This window comes from Anser brachyrhynchus (genome assembly GCF_964034855.1).
Source record: "Anser brachyrhynchus genome assembly, chromosome: 12".
Lineage (NCBI taxonomy): Eukaryota > Metazoa > Chordata > Aves > Anseriformes > Anatidae > Anser > Anser brachyrhynchus.
Window position 1 is genome coordinate 10075328 of NC_137707.1, and position 22826 is coordinate 10098153.

Below are 22826 nucleotides of genomic sequence, written 5' to 3' on the forward strand. Positions count from 1 at the left end.
AGAAAACAGAGCTGTGCAACAATCAAGTGTATTGGAGTCCAGATTTTGAGCTGGTTTGAGAAATAAGCATGTAATTTTCTGAAGTGTAGGTCAGTAGCTGGTATTCTTAGAAAGTGTGTTGGCTTGGTTTACCTGTTCCTGGCCAGAGCAGGGCCGAGCCTCTGTGGTGCAGCTCTGTAAGTCGGCACTGGTTCACATCGTGATGCATTTGCTCCAGTGAAAAAACACTGGGTCAGTGCAGACCTTAGTGACTTAACTTTGAAAAAAACGTGAGACGCGATTTTTCCCTAGTGCTGTTGCACAACAAGGGCAAACCCCCACGGACAGGGTAAGATGGTGCTGCTGAGCTGCACATGGGGGCTAGGATGTGGAGAGCGAGTCCTGCTAGCTGGTAAGAGTGGGGGCTCTGAGCATCCTCTTGCTTTGCTGTCCCTGTTTGCCCTCTGTCAGCTGCTGCGGTGGTTTTGTGTGGCCTTTTGTCGCACGGTTTCTCAGAGGTGCTTATTTAGAGTATTGTTGAGCAAATACTTGGAGCTGGGTAACTTTGTTCTAATGGGGCAAGGACAACATCATAGTGCTAGCAGAATGTCACACCTAGTGTTTTTGGGTGTTTTTATTATGCCCAGCCATCCCCTTTTTTTTTTTAATCCTTTACCAGCATCTTTTTTTTGGCAGTCAATCTACGAAACATTTGGAGGTTTTGCAGTTGTACTTGAGGGGAGTTGTAGTTTGGCTGTGGACAGGTTAGTGTTAGATAGGAATTTCTTGTAAGCAGTGCTAAATGTGAAGTCTGAAATAACACCGGAACGCTATGAAAAGGTGAAAAATTAAACATTAAATGGAAAAATAGATTTCTCATTTCACTGGAGAGGTTGCACAGAGCAGCCATGGGCATGGCTGATGGTGTATGGACATGTGAGACGCACTGGTCTCTGGTTTGCAGATGGTCATGTAGAGCCACCTGATGCTGCTTGAGCTGCAAATGAACTGCTAGGGCTCCAGGTACTAGTGCCCTTTTTTCCTTTGGTTGCATTTTTTGCAGCAAAATAGTGGTCCTGCTCACTGATGCTTAGTTTTTCCTGATGTTTTGGAGGCTATCAGGTGTGGATTCAAATACTGTTTCACAAACAATTTGAGAGAAGCTTCTTGCTTTGTGTGGCCTGGAAGGAGACTCTCCAAGTGTTATTTTTGTACGTGAGCTTAGGGGGAGAGCATTCCTGTGCTAGGCCTGCAAGAGTGGCACAAGGCTTCCTGGCACCAGCACAAGCGATGTCTTCAACACGGGTCACTGCTCTGTTGAGAGGAGAAAAATCAAATCCATGGCAAGTTTGGTGCTCGTTGGGGCTTGGAGTTGCGTGTGACTGCTGCACAGGGCAGGTACAAAGCAAGGTTTGCCCCTTGCTGCGGTTTCTGGCAGGGTGGTGACACGATAATTCACTGACCAAGTCCTACATAGCCCTGCAGCTTCAGAGAGCCACTGTGCTGGGGGCTGGAAGGACTCAGGAGTGCCAGATGGTGCTGTGGTGGTAGTGTTTTGAAACAAAAAGCAACAACCAAAACATACATAAAACACCCACTACCTCCCTGACCTCTTAGGTATAGGAGAAAAGAGAAGAGGTAGTTTGGGTTTGGCTGGAACAGCCTTACACGGGGTATAAGAGCGAACAGACATTACTTTTTTGGGAAAACATTTCCTCAGCCTGTGCTCCACACCTGGGAGGGATTCAGGCTGGTGAAGAACCAGCCCAGAAAGAGGTGATCCCCAGAGGCTAATTTGCATTTGCTCACAAAGAAAATACTTTGAAGATACTCCAGGTGCAGACTTGCAAGGCTGCTTCCTGGGGTGCCAAGCGCGTGAGGCTCTGCCTTTCCCTGCTGCTGCTGCTCTCGCCTCGCAGGGGCTCTGCCCGCCTGCCTGCTGGGGCTGACACCGGTGGGGAAGGAGCACCTTGGGCCCATCTGGCTGCTGTGGTGGCCTCACCCTGCCTGGCCACTCTGCCTCGCTTGGGTCCGATTTATTTCCATAGCTTGTGAAAGAGAAGGGGGGAAAAAAAACCTAGCTCCTGAGCTTAGGCCAAGTCTTGGAGTCCTTCACGAGCAGAGCTTCCTTTGAAATTGCTGGGTGTTTGGCTTGGTAAAGGACTGGCAGAATTGGGAAGCCTAGAGGTACATTATTGTGGGGTCAGAGAAAGGGTGCATCACGAGGTCTGGGGGGAAGCAGGGTTTCTTTCAGTTTTTGGACAAAGTACGCCATGAATAATGAGTGTTTTGGCTTAGAGGCTTTTCATTTCCAACTAGGTCAGTCCGCACAGTGCCCGTGCAGGGAATTTCGAGCCCTGCTCTGCAGGTGGGGAGATGAGCTGAGAAGCTGCTGAAGGCCATTGCCGTGGGTCAGGGCAGAGCAGGGAAGTCATGGGCCCGGCTGCCCTGCTCCCCTGCAGTGCTGTGTGTCACCCCGGGGGCTTCCAGCCTGTGCAGCTGGGTGAGAACGTGCACCAGCTGATCCTGATGGTCATGGTACTTCCCTACTCTCTTCTGATCCTTTCTGTGGAAGCTGACCCTACCTTGACTTCTGTCCTTTCTGAACCTGCAAAAAGGCTTGTACGGGCCAAAGGCTGTGGCTTCTGCAAGGAGGTAGCTGCTCTGGTCCTTCAAGGTTGCTGTGAATTTTGCTGTGGTATTTGGAAACCAGAGGAAAAAGCGTGCAGAATTGGGGCTGGGGGAAAGCTTTTCAGAGGGGGAGTCACTCTGGGAGTACCCACTGTGACTGAGCAGCTCACAGGCGTGTGCATTTGGGGAACTTTTAAATTGGTGTTCTTAGACAATAGTTATTACAAACTGTCACAAGCATGACTGTTTCATACCGAATAGTCCCATGTTTGGTTTCTATCCTGCAGCTCAGCACCAGGCACTGAATTCTATGCCTGCGGGGGGAGGGAGACGAGGCTTTTCTGTGATGGCTGGAGTGTAGATCTGAACAGAGAACAGTCCACATGCTTAATTCTAAACAGGAATGATGTTTCAAGTTTTTTTTTTCTTCTTGAAGGGCTCCTAGATCAGGTCACTTAGAAATAATAGCAAATAGTGCTCTGGGCAATATTGTACTGGGAAAGAAGTTGCTAGAGAAATCATTGGTTGGGAGACACCCAGTATTTCAGGTCTTTCTGTTAGTAGATGCTTGGGTATTAATTATGTTTCAGCAAGTAAAGGATTGAGTTTTAAAACTAGTGCTGTAGAGGAACATAGTTTTTTTTTTAACTTTTGGGGGGGAGTAAGGTGTAAGTTGCTCAGCTAACTCCTATGTCACACTGTATATCTTTGTAATGTGTCAGTTGGTGTAAGGAAACATAGGGATCGAAGCTATCAGATGAAAATCAATTGGGAACAACAGCCAGTTGTACTGATTGCTTAGTTTTTCTTGCTTGGTTTGAGGAGACATCTCTCTTCTTGGCTATTGTGGACAATAACTAGAGGAGATATTTTGTGTATGATACTAGACTGAAACAGAATCTGTTTAATGGAGGTTGAACAATGATTTCTTCTATACATTGGACAAAAACTCATCTCCCAAAATAATAAAATCCTTCTCTCAAAAGCACCAGTAGGAGAAGCAGGGAACATGTAGGCACCAGCTTAGTAATGACTGTACTTTGCTCTTAACCTTACAAAGACAGCCCAGTAGAGAGACTCTTCATTGATTTAGAAAAAGCTACCCTTATTTCCATGGATATAATCACAGAAGAGGCTGGATTCATCTGGAAACAAAGGCTCTAGTAATCAATAAGAAAACAAAACCAAATACACTAATTCTTTTAGCTAGTATTCAAACGAAGTTTTGTGCATTTTTTTTTAAGGGGACATTTACAAATTTATTTCTTAGTGGATACAGTGAAAGGAAAGGTTCCGAAAGGACTTAGCTGAAGTTAAGGGAATGGTTGCATTAGTTTGTGCTGCAGTGTTTAGCAAGTGACAACGAGCATCGCAACTGAGAGATTTGCACGCTGGTCCTGAATGACTGGCTTGGTCTCAGCCAGTCTCGGCAGCAGTGGTTATAGTGCCCACTTCTTAGGCGGATCCTTCGGAAACTTAAAAGACTGCCAGCAATTACTATGTTGATCATAATCAGCTGTGAATTATCTTTTATTCTTCTTGTCACGATTCGAATGTGAACCGCTGCTCTAATAGCAGGGAAGTGCTTGGCACTGGTGGGGTTTCCACCTGCTCTGTAACGATGAACAGACAGCTCAGCTGTGGTTACCACTCTCTATTGCTCCTCTGTGCTTTGCTGAGTATGTTAATTAAAACCAGATAGGAAACTTTTTCACAGGTTCCAATTTTTAGTGATTTCACCTGCTGTTGAAAATTTTATCAAGACATAACACTGAAGGGATGATGTAAAGAGGAATGAATGTTCCTTTTAGCTGCTATGAATAGAGCCTTCTCATATCAGTTAAGCGGTGACTTTTATTATTATTTTAATTATGAGAGGATTACACATTTGTTACTTTTTAGCTCATCCTCTAAGACATAATTAACTAACGTTTCACCACTTTGTATAACCTTTCAAAACAGAGGGGAGGTTTGACTGATAAATTGTGTAAGTTCACATTTATTTGGAGATTTTTTACTGAAACTAACAAAGTGGAAAATTGCCTTTCTAGCCCTTCAGTCTTTTCTGTCTGCTCATTCTTTCCCTGGTTTTGCATTTTTTGCTTCCTCTAAATAGTTTTAATGAATAATTATCTGAGAGGTGTTTACTCCACTCTGTTTTAGTAGTGTTTCTGTAAGTGTTGCTACAAATGAAGCCACAGCTCCTTTCCTATCTGGTGGCCATGGGTGGAGCTGATGTACTGCTCACTAAATGGGAGCTGTCTGGGCAGTGGGGTGCTGTGCTGAGTGTCGGGACTGGGAGAGAAGGCTCACACCTTGCTCGCTACTTTGACTTGATTCTGCCTGACATCCCGCTTCATGAGAAACGGAGTCCTCATTCTAAAATTTGGCTTAAGAAAGAGGATGTAGGGTAAGTGTGGAGGGAGCACCTGGTGCTAGTTTTGGAGCAGGCCTGCTGTGATGTGCGGTCGGGTCCCCAGCACTGAGGGCTGGCTGGCAGCTGCCCACACCTGCTTTGTGAAGACAGTGCTCACTAGGCACCAGCTTACCAGTGCTCTGCACAGGGATCCTTTCTAAAGGTAATTCCTCTCATCCCTCAAGCAAATAGACTTCGACATCAGCCATCTCTGTGCCAAGCTGCTGTTGCAGGACACGTGTTCTTTAACAGAAGCAGCTTAGCACTTCGGTAAGTAGTTGCAGGTTTCTCTGTAGACATGGTGGGCCGGGCTGTGGCTGCAGGTGCAGTGGGCAGGTGGTGAAAAGAGCAGGTTATGCCAAAACCACATTGTAGTTAGAGTTTCACGTCCTTTCTAAGACAACGCGGTCAGCGGTTTTTACTTCTTTTCCTCTGTGCCCAGTTTTTGCAGAGGAGCCCAGGCATTTCTGCCACCAGTCTGTCCATGCGAACATAAAAGTTGGGTGGTGGCAAAACCAAGCGAGGCTCTAGGCCTGCAGTCTTCTAAGTCTGGATGATGGTTTGTCACTTGTTGGGAGATGGTACAGAACAGATGGTGAACACAGACCAAAGTGTGCACAGAATTTACTTGAATGCTATAACCATGTCCATTTCCCTGCTCTTTTCATCTGGGAAAACTGTCTCTGTTCGTCTTCCCCCATTTTCTGTCCTTTTATATCCACTTTGCTCCTATTTTGCATCAAGATGAGTGAGACAGTGAAGCAGGCGAAGAGCGATGTTACTGAGTGTGATATTTGTGCATTCCTGGATCATTTAGCAGCACTAAACTGGACATAGATTGTGTGTGTTCACATTTCTGTTGAATTAGCCAGACAGACCACGTACCCTGGAGTTCATGCCAGCTGCTGGAGAGCAGACTGTTACCTGATCCAGAACAGGCAATACCTGATCCAGCAAAAAGTCAAAGCAGTCCAGACAGTTGATACCTGACCTAGCAGAAATCATGCCAATACAAAGTTAACCATCAGTACTTTACATTGTGTAGCTTCTTTTTTATGTGGTACTGAGCTGTAAAGCTGATTTTATTCCATCACTGGAGAATGGCCTCATCTACTGCACTGACACTGCCTGTTTCAGGGGAAAGGCTGCTATTGAGTGAAGTGAGATTTTCTCACTCCTAAGGGTCTAAACAGTGCTGTCTGGCTTTGGAGAGCAAGTCACAGAAGATGGAAATGAGCTCAGGTCTAGCATGGTTATGCAAAGCTCAGAATTGTCCTCTGGTAAGAATCATTGCAACCAGGAGACGGACACAAAAAGTTAAACAATGCTATTTGTATGCCTTTGGTCTGTGCTGGAGAGCAGCTGAATGTGTGGGACTGGCCAGGTTTGTAGAAGACTGACTCATCTTGCAGTGGATGTTGGCGATACGTTCATTTTCTGATATTTTTTTCTTTTCCAGTTGGATCCATAGGAAGGAAATGAGCCTGTATATATAGCATTTAGTGTTACTGTTTCCCAGGGGATAGGGAGGTGAAGAAAGCAAAATTAGAATATCCTGTTTACATGTTGCCAGTGCTGTATTTGACCAGCTGTCTTCAGGGTTGTTGTTTTGCTAGATCAGGGCAGGCTTTTTTCTTATGGTCTGCGAGTCTTCCTGTCCTGCTGGAAGAGGAGCTCCACTGTTTGCACTAGCGTTGAGCTCCTCCCTGGGCCTTACTGCCCGGTGAAGGACTAGGCTTTCACTGTAGCCAGGGCAGGGAAAATGGGGCTTGCCAGAATAGTTATTTTAGAATTAAAACGTTTCATGAGCTGGAGGTGTGAGAAGCCTATAGCAAATGACTTTCTGAAATTGCTATCCTTGGATGCCCTTACAGGAAGGTATGTTCCACCCTCCCCACCGTGTTTCGAAAGCATCCTTGAGTCACTTCACTTGCAATGACTTAAACCTCCAACCAGTTTGTGTTTAAGGTCACTGAGGTTTTTAGGTGATTTCCAGCTTACCTTGAGTGAATAGTTCTGTCTTTTTAAACACTGTTGTATAATATTTACCTATGTGCATGCTTTTTATTTAAGAAAACCTGTTTATAGTGTTTATAGAAATGATAACCTCCATGTTGGAAGGGGACACCAATGACTGTGGCACCTTAGCGGGGTAGGTGGTACAAGTACGGGGCTGATGTCAGTGCACAATGCTGGGGTAGTGCTCATGGAAGGAGCTGTTGAATTTATAACCCAATGTGGTTATATAATGTCATGCCTTTTCCAGAATGTCATGCTCATTCTGGAAATAGACCATTATCTAAGAAAATAGAAAAGTGCACCTGGAAACTTTTTGACTGGTCTCCCTATTTAATCATGAACCCATTTTAAATATGTCAAGGAAGGCAGCTGTAATATATGACCTTTTTCTGCCATATATTAGTGATGACTCATACAGGCGATGTCAGGAGAATGCAATGAAATGTCTCTCCAGCTTGACCTGCGTGCAGCTGATGTTTCTAGGTCTGACATGCTGGGTAATTCAGCGGTTTTGGGCTGCACTGCTGGTGCTTTCCGTGTCACTGTTACTTGGCTGTATGGATTCTTTGGAGCTCAAGTATTTAATTGATTATCTCTCCAGCGTTGTCTCAGAAGGCTTAACTGTCTTTTCTTTGAAAACTGCATAGGTGTCAGTGGCTCCCCTTTCCTGTATAAAGGAGCCAAGACTGGGAAGCTAAATGACTTGCTGAACACCCTCAGCACTCTCATGAATCACCTTCCCAACAAGAAATGTGCTCAGGAGCACCAGGGAGCTTTGGGTGTTGCTTTGGATCTTTTGGATTAGATCTTTCTGGGCTGAAACCAAGGTCTTCAGGAGCAAAAGTCATTTCTGCTGTATGGGTAACTTCTATGCCTCTCTGTCAGGTTTACCTGGCAGCCCCTGGATGCGGTGGTGTGTCCTTCCCTGCCAGCAGTCATACAAGCTCAGGTTTTTGCTGGCCTCAGCCTGTTGTCATCTGATCGCTGCTACCACTGTGCTGGAAATTGCCACTCCTCAAGCGGTCTGAATTGTATGTTCACACTTCACTATGTGTCAGGTGAAAAAAGCCAAGGTAAGCATTTTAAGCTGAAAGGCCTTGTTGACCTGGCCCTTTGGGGTGAAATTGGATGGCTGGGGGCAGACCCAGCCAGCTCTGCTGGTGGATCTGAAGGGACGGTAATGCCTTGTCACGGGGTGTTGGCGAACAGCTGGAGGTAGGTGTGGCACGGCACCCACATAAACCCTGTAAATGTAGCTGTGATAGGATGCGTGTCCAGTGAGGTGTTAGGCAGTGGGAGGGTGAGTAGGATGTGGAAGGGGTTTTATAGACATACTTTGCCTGAAAGAGTTGGTCATTCCCAGTGGTGCTCTGCTTTGCTCACAGCTGTATGTCTCCTTGCTTTGATAATCCCAGTAATAACAAGGTGCTTTTAGAAGCAGGTTTGTTTTTTTTTCTCCCAGTAATGCAGTTGAAATTATTTGCAAGTCCCCTTGTGCTTCTAGCTGTGGTTGTCAACTTGGGCATGAAGCTTGAGCAGTCAGCTGAGTTCTGAATCAGACATCGCAACCCAAAGCGGCACAGATCATAATGCAGCCCACAAGCACTATTTGGTCTTCCAGTTTGTTGCCTCAGTAGCAAAAGATCCTTCTATAAATGCCAAGTGAGAAGTATAAATTATCCTGGAACTGCCATGCACTAAATCAAGAAGCAGAGAAATGAATGAATATTTGTAAACCAAGTGTCAGTGTAAGTAAAACACTGTGGAGAACAATAGCCCTGTGATATGCCTTGTGCCGTCACGAGGCTCCATGGCAGAGTTAGATATTCGCACAAAAGAAAGTTATGCAGAGGCACGCCGGCTGTGGCCAAGGCAGGATGAACTCTGTGCAGATAGTGTCAGTAATTTCATGGTTCAGAGCAGTAATTTCACATACTGTATGAAGCAATAAGCATTTGCTGTACTAGCTTCAGGCTTTCACTGCGTGATTGGGTGGATCTACTTTAACAGTAACAAAAGCCTTCCAGTTTCCAGCAGCTGCTAATCAGAGCTGATACTGGCTCCCATGACATTACCCGCTCTGCGATGCTGACCTGGAGCTGCCAGGGTTTAATTCACCAGCACAGAGATTTGCTGAGTTTATAGCTGCTAAAATACAGAGTCGGGGAGGGTGGTGCCAGAGTCATTTCTACAGCCTTCTGTCTTTTCAAACTCGCACCCGTCACCTCACCCTACGTCTGAAACCTTGGAAAGTTTCCAGCCAAACAGAACAGCCGATGTATTTAAGCAGGCTGGAATAGGCAGATGCCAAGCCCTGCTGACCTGCTGGCAGCACAGATTCCTTCAGGCAGGTAAAGCTTGGCTCCAGTGTCCTGATCAGCAGTGCTGTGCCTGGAACTGGTCCCAGCAACTCCTTTCCTGACTTTGACCTCTCCCACCAGCTTTGTTCTGTGCAAGCCACAGCCTTGTTAAGTAACAGGCAGAGTGAAGGTATTTTTTCCAGGAGCTGAAACTTGAACATAGTTTGCTTCTACAAAACTTTTCAGTGAATGTGAGCTTCGTCGCATTTTAACTGGACAGAAATTCATGTCTAATTTCCATTTTCTGAGTAAGTTCTCTGCACCAAACCTGTAAATTGAGTAAGGCCTCCTGCAGTATGAGGGCACAGAAGTGATAGAGACCTTGTCAAGTTGGTGTGTAGGTATCTTGAGCCTGAGTAGTTTACTGATGACATTTTTATGATCTTTCTGTGAGGAGGAAAACTAGGTTGGGGGCGATGTCAAAAAAAAGTTTAATAATGACAGCAAGGAGCTTTCTGCTCTTGTTTAGATTAAGCTGGGACTTGTATTAGGTGGTGTTGTGGCCCGTTTCCCCCCCCTAGTTTAACTTGCTCCAGCCCCGTGTGTGGGTATCTGCAAACCAAGGCTGTGCTGCTGGCCAGGGCCAGGTCCCTCCCGGCCACGAGGTGTTGGGGCTCCAGCTGTGGACAGGCTGTGCCTGGGGAGGGAGTTCAAAAAGTTTACCTGAGCGTTTCCCACTTGTCTCAGTCTGTCACTTTCAACTTTAAATGAAGTTGTGATCTCTTTTGATCTTCCCTGGGGGGAAAGCTTCCCCGGGTAAGGTAGCTTACCCAGATGGTGCCTCCCTCATACCTATCCCAAAAAGGCTAAGCCCAATTCTTCATGCAATTATGTTGCTGCTGAGTGTGTCCAGAGTATATTTTTTAACTTGCATGTGTCAGATTTCATGTTGGGTAATCAAACCTTGAAAAATTTGCCGGGCTAGGTGACAAATTCAAGCCCTTCAGTGAGAGCTCCTGGTGGTGGCAAGGGCTGGGGTGCAGAGGGTTCCCAGCTCCTCCCTGCCTGCTGCGAAGAGCCTCTGCCCATGTCCTGTATAGGTGCCTTGTTTTTTCTATCAAGACTCTGACTGGGGGATGACGTGTGCATTGGAACATCCCTCCTCCTGTGTTTGTTGGAAGGAAGGGAGCATTTTTCTCTGCTGAAGTCACCTCACGGCATCCGGAGCTGCTGCAACCCAGGATGTCTGCACAGTAGCCACCGTCAGCTCAGGCAGGTAGCGCTGCACACAGCATGGCTGGCCAGCTTAAGGCACCTTTGATGCTTCCATATTTACCCAGCTTCTTAGCAGAATATTTATTAAAGGTAGTAACAACATCCTGTGTAAAACCTGCCCAGGTGTGAGAGGCTGCAGGAACGCCTCCAGTGGTCTGTGGCTCACGGACGGCTAGCACAGCCCCTCCGCAGTCCTGCTTTCACAGTTGGCTGCAGTTCAGTTTCTTTGTTCTTCCTGATTGATGGCTGTAGGTTTTCATTCCCCACATCTTGAGTAAGCCAAAATTATAGAAAATTTGTTGTGGATGTTTGTAGAGATAGTCTTTCCCTGTGAGAATAGAGAAAATGGGACTTTGCAGCAGCCCGAGGGTAAATTTCACCCACCATCTTCCCAGCCCTGCAGCATGAACGGAACTGCAGAGGCAGGGAGGGATTCATCTGTGCCATGTGTTAGTTGTTAATTTTAGCTTTACCATAACTCTTGACGACAGGGCATGGTTGTTTCCTACTGTAGGCAGCATGTAGCACTTATCCTGGAGATACGGTATGGCTGTAAGGCAGTAAAGCTGCAGCTCATCCCTGAGCTGTGGCGTGCTGTCAGGGAATGCGATAGCCAGATTCTCCCTCTGGCTCATGCAACTGCTGCTTGCTGAAGTCGAGAGGGGCCATATGGTACCATTTTTCTTGTAGTTGTGCTAAACCATTGACTCAGGTTAAGTGAGGATGGAATTAGGTGCGGGTTGAGTTCCACATGTGCATGAGGACAAAGCCTGGCCAAAAGGTTATTATACATCTCCCATTACATATAGGACATCTCACCTCTTGGCTACTGCCTTTTTCCTAAAACTAGGTGAAATCTGTATGAGGTACCAGTCTGCAACCTGTACTGAATGCTCAAAAGGACACTGCAAAGGCTTGTCAGGAGAAAGATCATCCCTGAACTTGATGTCTAGGTCTCAAACTGAGCTTAGAACATGTAGGCTACTGCAAGGAACTCTTACACCTATGTTACAGCAGGCTTACTGCATAGCTCTAATGTTTTCTCTAGGTTGCTGCTGGACCCTTTGCCCATTATACTGTGTCATGTTATGGTCTCAGGTCTTGGAGCAAAATCATTGACTGCAACAGAAAATACATGTCTAGGCTAGTTAAAATTTTTGTCTTACTTTCTTGTGGTGCTTTTATCAGGATTTGCTAATGTGTGTGCTAGCCAGAGAGCATTGCTGTTCTGGTGGCTCTGTTACTGTACGGTACAGTCAAGGTCAATGGAGTGGGCTGGTTACAGGTGTGGGGAGTGCAGGCAACATGCTGCAGCTAACTCTAGTAGGGACTCTCAGGGAGCTCCTTCTCTTTCTAGCATTGCTTTTTTTTTTATTGATGAACTTTTGCTGAGGTCCACAGTGCTTGTATGTTTAGTATTTTTTTTCTCTCCAATTTTAGTTAAATACTGTGTAAGGATAGAAACGTCAGCTAAAGAAGGCTGCAATGTTTTGTTCCAGCTGAGCAAACCTTTGTGCAGAATTCATGTATATGAAAGATCTTGTAACGTCTTTTCCCAGCTGAAGAGAGAGACCAGCTCTGTAGGAGAGTAGACCTGGGTGAAAATGCAGCAGTTGGTGTGCTAAGGATCTGGAGGTGCCGTTGGCTGCTTAGAGTCGAGGCGGTGCGAGGGGTAAGGAGTTGCACGAAGGCTGAAACACTTGATGTGAAGTCACGTAAAGTGAGGTGTCAGAAATAAGACGTGCTTGCTCTGTAACAGAACATTCTTCACAGGCAGTTTAACAAGCTTTGGAAATAAATCTGGAAAAAAAAGTGATGTAGCTGTTATGTCAAGGCTTTCACAAGCTTGCAATGTGCGGTCTGGGCTGTGACTGGTGGAAAACCAGACCTGAACAGCCGTGCAATCAGTGCTTTTCCTAGGCAGTTATGAGCTCACTGTATGCTCACAGCACAGCTGCGTATATATTTTCCAAAATACACTTTTGGAATTATACATGTGCCTTCTTAGTATGCTAATGGTCTCTGTGGTCATTTATTCCTGGAGCTAATGACTGGTCTTTTAGAGAAAATGAGTTAACAAACTGACAGCTGCTCTTAACGAACCACTTGCTGCAAAGGCCAATGTAAGTTTAACATTCACAATAAATCCTTTTGCTTCTGACGGTTCAGTGGAGCAATGGCAAAGAAATTAGGCAATAACTTCATTTATCAGAGGCTTATGGCTGCAGTAGATTAGTGCGCGAGAACTCATAGAGATGTAAGAATTACAGACTGGATTTCTGCTATCCTCGGAGTAAAATTAAGTGTAAATAGGAAAAGGTAGGTTTCTGTGTAACCTCCCAGCCAGGCTAGCAATAGCCATCTGTCTTAGGTAAACATTTGGTGTGAAGAGATGGGCAAGAAAGGTGCAGACAGCTGGGGAGCTCTGAAAGAGCTCCCTTCTGGCTCCATTACCAAGAGTAGACAAATATTGTATCATGACCTTATGCTGAAATTGCTCATTTCAGAAGTGAAGGCCGTCTTCTCTGCTCTCTCTCTCCTCTCTCTGAGGCCAGGAGGGACCACAGTTGTGTCAGGGCTTGTAGCACGTGAGGAGACACAGTAGGTTTGTGGGTTGCTCTGGCTGTTTGGTTTGGTTGTAGTGCTGGTGCTGGGATGCGTTTTCTGATCGGTGTCCCCAGTAATCAATAGCCATCTTTCATCAGCAGTTAACCATTAACTCATTGCAAATAGCAGACCTTTTTCATAACCTTTGGCTACAAATAAGTAGACATAACAGCCTTGGATAAGGCAACAAATATGCTGAAATTTCCATGTCCTGTGTCAGAGCTGAGCTTGTCTAAGGACCAGAATATTTTCCCAACACTTTGTTTGCAGTGAACTGATGGATATAGCTGACAGCTGGTTCAGGGTTACAGGCTTAGCTTGGGACATTGGTATCTGACAATATTAACTTTAATTAACTTCGGGCTTTTTTTTTTGCTATTTAAGTTTCTACCAGCTCATAATATATTAATGTTATATAAATATTTATATCTTCTGTGCGTGTATGTGAATGCATGTGCATGTAAAATGTTCACAGCACAGCAGGGGAAAATTCTGGGTGATTAAAGCCTGATTTTTTTTTTTAGTTCTTGATTTGCTAGACTTTCAAGTGTATTAGCGCATGCATCTGTAGAAAGAGGGCCTCAAACAGCACATGAGCACAACAGGTTCATTCAAAAGTTGTGAGAGGTAGAAAACACTTTTTTTCTACTGTATTTCCAAAATCACACCTTTATTTTGAGATGTACTGTACAGCAACAGTAGAGACCAATGGGCATCTCTGATAAACTTAGTGCTTCTGAGTATGTGGAAGGATGCAGATTCTCCAGCATTTCATTTCCTCTTTGTAGTGAATGCCCTGTGTGGGACTAAGAGCTGAATTTGCCAGCACTGTGTTGGCTCTTTGTACTTTGATCTCCTGCAGACTGAGAGGCATCCCCAGCTTCACCAAGAGCAAGCTCAAGCAGTGAAGGTGAATTCTGACCCCACTGCAAAACTGCCACATGGACTTCTTGCCCTTAGGAAGGCAGATGCCTTGCTCTTCTGTTTTGTAAGCTCCCAGGTTATGTTTATGAGGTTGCTTATTACTACTCATGGAAAATTAATTATTAAATCCAATGGACAAAGACCCATCTCCCTGCGCTGCATGGCTTCCACCGTGGGCCAGCACTGCTGATGTATCGTGTTTCTGAAGAGGGTCAAAGAGAAGAAATGTTTTCATTTTGGGCCTAATTTTTGTTTCATTAGTGATTACTGAACGTAATATGGTGGAGCACTTAGTTATGAAGGTCTCACTAGATTAGTTCTTCAGCAAATTCAGTTATTTACAGAGGCCATGCAGATCTTCTGTTCTGTTTGTGATTTCACCTGTCTTTCTGGGATTTCTGTGTTTAGCCAGCCTCAGTCTCTATGTGTTGAATCACTAGCAGAGGCTCTGCCCCCCCCTCTACTTCCCCCTTTTATTTTGGGTTAATTTCAATGCATCTATTTCACACAAGCTGCCTGCTGCTGACTTGAGTGAGTACTTGAATCTATTGATGTAGAGGAGCTCATTGATTTGAGGGTATTGTGAGTGCCATGAATCAATGGCCCAGAGCTGGTTTTAGGAGCTGCAGAGAATTCTAACGTTCATTCTGTTTCTTCTTTGTAGGTATCTGTATAAAATGTGGAAAAGGTGTGTATGGAGCGAGCCAGGCTTGCCAAGCGATGGGTAACCTCTATCATACCAACTGCTTCACGTGCTGCTCTTGTGGTAAGTCAGACTTACTATAGCCTTATTAAGTGGCTTCCTTTTGTAATACATATTCCTGTAGCAACCAGTGTGCAAGGTGAGACCTCATCTTGCTTGTTTCCTGAGGCAAAATTCCCATGCAAGAGTCCAGCTTCAAGAGTTATTTTTTATTTACCATCTGTAAGTGTTCAATGTTTTTTTCTTAAGTGACAGGCCAAAAAAGTAGTATTTGGTTGTTTTAAGGGCTGCATTTACAAAACGGCTTCAACCTGGCTTTTATAAGCACTACATACTTTAAATCACTTGTTTATGAAACTGTAATGCATATTTATTACTTTTACAGAAAAACAGTAAAATTTGTGCAGCCAAACCCATTTTCCCTCACTTTCTATTTGGAAATTCAGCTCCAGTCAAACACATATTTGTAACTTCTGTGTGTATGTGTGTATGTAGCTCAAAAATTGTTTTCTTATGTTTGAATGTGATAAAAACAAATAGTAATTGTGAGTTGAAACCCCTTGAGCTATTACAATGTTTTGATTTTTCAGAGGAAAGCTGTGTGGGTAAATCACTGTCTCCATGCTACTCTCAGAACCTTTTCAGGTTCCTTTTTTTTCATTTGAATGTAAGAGTGATGCACTCTGTGATTTGAGGAAGTCATGGCTTTGCCAGGGAAAACAGGGCTTGGAAAATACAGGACAGCACTTTCAGAAGTGCTTCCTTTTAGTTGGGCATTAAAGTGAAGTTGGAAACTTTCTCAGTGTCTTTGAAAGTGCCGAGCACTCTCAGACTCCCCACCAAGTTCAAGGGAAGTATGAGAACACATTTTCAGGAGTCAGGTAACTTTCCTTGATATAGCCACACATTTGCTTAGGTTGTTAATATCTGCCTGGATATTGAAGATCTTGTTGTGATAAATATACGTAGCAAAAGATTTACCATGAGCAGAATGTGCTGAGTGTGAATTGTTTATAAAAAGGATTAATTAAGGATTAGAAAAAGAGTAAAAGATTATTGGCATAGAACTAAGTAAGTTTATAATGAAAAGAACCATTGTGAAGTTCACTTCTGAAAGGAGAAGTCTTGTCTTTTCTCCTGAGATTTGTACAGATAAGTAAATATTTGTTTAAAGAAACCTACAACCTGAACGTAGAGTTCAGTGACCTTTATAAATCGCTCTGGACCATTACCAGGTTCTAGAATAAACTTGTCTCAGAGCTTCAGGGATCACTCATGACTTTGTTCAAGCCTGACACTGAATGAGTAGCTATTTTGTTGGCTCCCAGAGTAAACGAAGTGCTTCAGCATCCTGCTTAGCAAAGGATTACAAAATACGATATCGGATAATATCTATCTGCTCATCGCCAACATTAACCTAGCCTAATTGCATGGGTGAGTTCCAGCTTCCTCTGTGGGGCAGACTCTTTTTAAAAGTAGCCAGGATGTGTGTTTGTTGCCACAGGGGCCTGTACACAAGTGTCACATTCTTCCCCAGAAGAATATATAAGGGCTGGGGAATGTATTTTAACAGCAAAACACAATCCCAACTTAACTATCTGAAAGTACATCGAGCTTTTGTGACCATCCGGGCGAGCTGTGTGTGGCCAGTATACATCTAACAGAGGGCGACTTGAGACGTGCCCTTTCAGAGCGTAACTCTGCCTCACCCCACCGTGCTGGTGGAATTCTGTGATTCACACCACTTTCTGTGAGTCAGTCACACACATGCATGAGGAAACAGTGCTCCAGGTTGTCTCTGGGCTTCTCGCTGTGCTGTTCATGGGCTGGAGAGCACAGCTATTATCTGCCAGGAGGTTTTGCAAGCAAGAAGTGCTTGGATTTCCTTCTGTCTGCAACCTCCGATACAAACCTGATGAAAGGGGAGCGTGTGGGGCCTTTCTTATGTTAAGCACTGGAAGGTATCTAAGCTGTTAATATAGCAGCAGCAGGTGAAATACTTGATCAAAACTTATGGTCGACTGTGAGTCAAAAGCAGAGTTTTTCCTTTCAGCTCCGCTCCTGAATAGTATCAAAGTGAGCACAGCCAGAGCGGGGATGTTGCATTAACTTCTGGGACAGTGCAGCTGGTAGATCCAGACCTTGGGAATGAGGCATGCAGGTCACATTTGTGGGAGCTGCATCCTGGAATGTGCTGCTGAGAAGGCTTTACTGGACATCTCGTATGAGCAACTGAACATGAGCTTCTCACAGTACTGGAGTTTATGAACGGAGGGGTTCATTTTACCTTGAATGTGAGACCCAGCTGAGGGTTCTGTGCTCGAGTTTTGATGCTGGCTTTCAAAAAGATGAGGAAGAACTGGAGAGGATCTGATAGGAGGAGTTACGCAGGTGATAAAAGCCTGGAGAAAAGATAATCATGAGAGCCCAGTGTATTTTGAGTATTAGAAATAATAAAGGGGGAGGAACTTGGCTCGAACTGGTAATCAGCTTTTACCAGGAAACAGCATTAGAAAGTGGTTTCATGCATACTAGAGGCAAATGCAAGACAGACTTCTTCTGGAAGCTGAAACTACACAATTCAAATAGGGAATCAAAGAGACATTTTGTATAAGGAGGATGATTAATTGCTGGAACAAAACAGCAAGATAAGTGACGGATTGTGTGTTCTTCGGTGCTTTCAAATTAAGACCAAATGTCCTTTGGAAAGTGTCTTAAGTTGAGCCAAGCTTTTGGATTCAATACACAGGTAACTGAGTGATAATTGATAATTAATGACCTTTGTTAGGCAGGAAGTCACATCCCACAGGCTAATGTTCCTCCTGGCCATTACGGTCTATGCCTTTGACGGGAGAGTAGAGGAGTACATTAGTGGTTGCCTAAGACAGTTTCTGTGCAGATTCTTATTTATACTTGGAAATCTGAGATAAAGATTACACACTTGCCTTTTTTCCATTTCTTTCTAAATAAGAAGAGTGATCCAAACTACCCTATAGCAGGTACCTTGGAATATAGCAGACCTAGAAAGTAAGTCAGTAACCGAAGAAGAAAAATTCTGTACCTGAAGACATTTGATTTAGATAAAAGCCCAATATTTAACCAACAACAATGAAGTATATTTTGCACTCCTGGGAAAAGCTGTGGTTTGGAGACCACTCAGACTGAAATGTGATGATGAGTAGGAGAGCCTCCAAAGGCCTCAGTTCAGTGCTCAGCAGTGAGTATTTTCAGCTCAGCAAGACAAGTGCTGTTAGGCAGATAAATGGGAAGAGACCATGAGAACAAAGCTCTGGCAGAGTCAGATTCCTTTATTAGGTATCTCTTTAAGTTTAACTTTGGTTTCAGTGCTAAAGATGATCTACCAAGGTACTGTGGTTGAAAAGGGCAGCGTGTGGCAGAATGGGCCATCCTGTGCCTTCCAAGGGGAGCACAGGGCTTTCCCCAGTGCTGCCCTTTTTGATGCCTGTCAATGTGTCACACAATTCCTGGAGAAAATGGGATCATTTGCTGGGACCAAGTAGTTAAATGTAGATCACTATCCTCAGATAGTTTTCCTGCAGAAAACAACTGAAGTTTGTTAGGATGCTTTTTAAATGTAGATTCAAATCTTCTTTTAGCTCTAACACCAGTGAAACCTCTTTTTAGGCCTTGATTCAGCAAAATGCTTAAATGTGCTTGAATAAGTTACATTACTCATATGTAAGCATGCTTTGCTGAATCTTAAATAAGATGAATTTAGGCAACACTATACGTTGTCCCTTCCGTTAAGTGTAAAACTTTAGTTTTGGCAGGAGTTCAGTTGCAAATTCTACTTATGGTAGACAAGAGCTGAAAAATGTCTGAAAAGCTCATCATCTAATTCCTCTTGGTAGTATTTCAGAGCATGACAGGATTTCTTGAAGGATAATTAAAATAATGCCAGGTCACGTGCATGCCCTCAGTGAGGGTGGTTGGTTGGAGGAATTAATAGGATCTGTTTGCTGCTTGTTACAGAAAATAACTTACCGGGCACCTCTAGGTTTCAGGGGGCACAGCAATGCTCAAATCGTAGTGCCACCCACAGCATATCTTTTCAGGCTGAATATTTTAATCCAGTGGCAATGATTGTAGATACTGCAGTAAAGATAAATTTCTGTGCTGAGGAGGTACCAGTTTGATATTTGTTACTTTCATGTGGTACTTGCAGAGCTAAGGGTTGGAAGTCTCAGGCTCAAAAAGCTGAGATGTATTTTACCATGAAAAACAGGGACACATTCTGTTCTTGGAAGTCAAATGTTTGAGCATGCCATTCGTCTTTAATTTGCACTTTTGCCACCGGTTTTAAGGCACAGGAAATCACTGCAAGATCAATCAGAAGCCTAAAGCAAACTGTATAATCCCGAAGGTATGCGGCTTATTTCTTACCTAGTAGGTATTGATTAGACTGGAAAACTCATGGGGGTTTTTTGCAGCAGTTTCATTTTAAGGGACAGCTCGTGGAGGTATCACAGTTCAGCTGATTACTGACAGTGCTGCTGCTGCATCAGCATTAGCCTTTGTCCAGACTTCCCCAACCTCATTGCTACAAGCTCTAAGAGAAGGGTTACGGTGAAGGATGACAGCACACTCATTTTAAAAGGTCCAAGTGGGACGACTGTAGCAGTAGGTATTGTTGCCCTGAAGGTACGAAGCGCAGTTGTGAACTAGCCCATGCTCTCCAGCTGGTGTGAAAGAGGAGTCAGTTCGTGGCTGTAGATGCAACCTTTCTTTACACTTGTATTACATCTTGGAGACAACAGCTGCCTTCTTGCTGAAGCCACTGATTGCTTCTGTATGTAAATGTGTATTAATAGAAGGTTGATTATGTCCCTGCTTGTACTGAGAAGTTCCTTGTGACACTGGAAATGTTCTTTTGCGTATTTGCTGCCCCTGGTTGACCCTTTGTTTGCTTTTGGCAGTGGTAAGGCACAAAACATCTTAAGGTAGCTGAGTTTAAAAAAAAAAACAAACACAAACCAAACAAAAATAAAACAGCAAACTTCCCAGTGGAAGGTTTGTCTTGGTTTTCAATCCATATTTGTTCTGTCCCTCACAGCCTATTTATAAGTCTAGTGTGAGTCACTGCATGCAGATTGCACTATTGCCAATACTTGATTCAGAATTTTAAATTAAATTATCTGTGAATGCAATGTTCATGTAGAATAAAACAAAATTCAGCGTCAAATCTGTTACCTGTATTGTTCATCTACTGATGGGTTGGTAGTCACAGTGGTACAAATGTGTGTGTTGTTGGCTTTTAACTCTTTTAACTCAGTGCCTCGTGGCCAAATCTTAGGTGACTGAGTCGTAGCGTCAGTATCTGTTCATCTGCCTACCGCTGTTTCATGCAGCTCTTCTGGGCAGTGAGAAAACACTGAGGACGTGTAAGGCGGAGGAGCTAATGAGTATTGCTTCAAGGGGTACATTGCTGTGCAGTGAAAGTCTACTGGGTAGCTAATGTCCTCGCACACTTCTCTCTGCAGTTTTCTAACCACATACTGTCAGACCAGAGCAGACTGGAATTTTGGGATTTTTGGTCTGTAATCCTGCCAGAGCCATTGGCTAATACCTGGTGCTTAGGGGAAGACAAGCTGGCGGGTGATTCAGTGCTGTGCATGTGGGAACATTCCTCCCCGACCCCCGTGGCCTGGAGCGTGAGAGCTGGATGCCCTGAACTTGCATAACTGCAATTGTTACTCATCCCCGACTCAGACCCCGTGTTCAGATTGAATTTACGGCCACCTGAATGTTTGGTGATTTCCAAGCCATAACTGGAGCTGGCAGGAGCTCCTGATGCTGTGTGGTGAGGCGGTTATTTTGAGGAATGATTCACTGAGAAAGCTAAACACTTGGGAGAGGTGTGAGTTCAGTTAAGAAAAAGGACCGCAGGGTTTGTGAAGCACTAGTCTTTCAGGGGCTGTATATGCAGCTACGATTGCAGTTTGTGTAGCTGTGTAACTGAGACAACTCGCAGCGTTGCTCCAGGAGTGGAGAATTCTGCCTGAGTCATTCTGCGTCTTTGGGATAAGTTACAGCCTGCACTTAGCCCCGTGCTTTCAGTTCTAACACCTATCAAGATGGATAGTGAAAAGTTATTTCAGGTATGTCTGTAGCTGCGGTCCCAGACGTTCCCATTAATGCAAAACTCACCAAAAGGGAGGTGCTCACTTTTTTTTTAAAAAAAAAAAAAAAAGGGGCAGTCAGGTCATAGAGATGACAGCCGGCTTCAGACATTTGGGTTTACTTTGCGCAAGACTCTGAACCATGAATGAGTCTTAGCAAAGGAATGTAATCTTGTCTCCTGGTAGTTAACAGTCAGGCTTGGATACCAGCCCCTGTAGGAGCCCAAGTACCTTTGGGTACTGACTGGTAGGAAAATATTTCCTTTATCTTAACCCTTGTTAATCTGGTAGTACTCCAAGCTTTAGAGACGTGAGAAAGGATGGGGAATGGGTTATCAGAAATGTGTGAGATGGAACTGGTGGAGGAAACTCTCCTCTGTGTAGAATGTAGTTAGCTGTGGGTACAGTTTTTTTGTTTGTTTTTGTAGTTTGCACTGTTCCCTATTGCTTTCTGCCTCAGCGAAGCCTTGGTCTGACACAGCACTGATGTAAGTGCTTGCCTTTCAGATAAATGGACCGGTCCCTTGACTGCGTCCCTTCTACAGATGATAGATGCTCTGTCATGAAGGGTTTTCCTTTTTGTGACAACTTTACATCAAGTTAGTTCAAATGCAAGGTGGGACCTGTTTTTTAAGGGCAGCTCATCTGACCAGCCTAGTCCTGTGCCCTTGCTTTCAGGGGGACACCTCAGATGCTCAAAGATAAACACATGCGCTTACAGTTATCTTAACCCAGAGTATCGCTTGCCTGAGTAGCTAGCCAACAGAGAAATGGAAAACATTTCAGTCCTCCATTTCTGATTACAAGAGGGCATTGCGATGAATAGTTGGCCACTGGTTTGTCTGTCTCCTTGTTTCCTTGAAAGGTATTAATTGCATTCTGCTATTAATTATTCTAGCATTAAATCCATGGCATTTGATGGTTATTTTAATTGGTGGGGGTTGCCTGGCAACTGACGATGGAAACTTTTTCTCTGCATTGCTTGACTGACCATAGATGTATTCCTCCCGAAATATTTTTGTATTAATAATGTGGAACCAATCACAGACAGTGCCTGTGATCCTTTCGGGGTTTGGAAAATATGTAAAACACAAAAAATATACACTAAGAAGGCTTCTGCCTCTGTTTTTTATTTGTAAGAGCTATGGTAAATACTAGAGGGAACCTAATCACTTATGTAATTTTGTTTGGAATGCCACCTATTGTTTCACATAACAAGATTTGCAAAAATTACCGTTTCCTTATCAACATCTATTATCTGCAGCTCTTGATTGTCTTAGAAGCCCACATCTCTGCTGTTTTTGCCATCTTTCCATTCTGCTCTTCTCTTTCTTGCCTTTCCCTCTGCCCATTTAAAATGTTTTCTTGGAAAACATCTCTATTTCTCCAAGAGAACAGATTCCCTTGTGCTGCTGGGTTCATCTCTCAAAGGAGAAGAAATCCAGATAATCCAGAACAGAGCACAGGGAAATCACTGACATTATCAACAGATGTTTCTGCTTCCTATTTCCAGGTTCTGAAACTTCTGAGTATTACTTAAAACCAAAGGGAAAAACAGAGAGGAAAAAAAGTGGAAAAAAGAAAACAAATGAAAGGAGATGAGGAGTTTGCTTCATTTAACTTTGATCTAGGTTTTTGCTAGATGTTGTTCTTACGTGTTTTGCAAAAGGCTAGTGAATACTTTAGTATTCAGAGCAGTCACTTATCTGAAAGCCAGACCCTAGAAGGCTATAGCCTGCTGAAAGAACTTCTAATTTAATGTCATCATCACTCCTTAAACAATAAACGAACTCTACGTCCACATGTACCAGTTAATCAGTTTTGTCCTTCAT

The 22826-nt window shown here is 44.1% G+C and overlaps 1 protein-coding gene across 3 annotated transcripts in view; it reads left to right on the plus strand.

Annotated features, from left to right (window-relative positions):
• The window catches only part of WTIP (WT1 interacting protein), a 78703-nt gene that overhangs the window by 11743 nt on the left and 44134 nt on the right, over positions 1 to 22826 (plus strand). For all 3 annotated transcript variants that reach the window (XR_013938517.1, XM_080552832.1, XM_080552833.1), the window contains exon 2: positions 14816 to 14917. Coding sequence is in view for 2 of the 3 variants with exons in the window: in XM_080552832.1 (XP_080408958.1) it covers positions 14816 to 14917 (102 nt within the window). In the remaining variant the exon portion in view is untranslated. The remainder of the gene's footprint in view (positions 1 to 14815; positions 14918 to 22826) is intronic.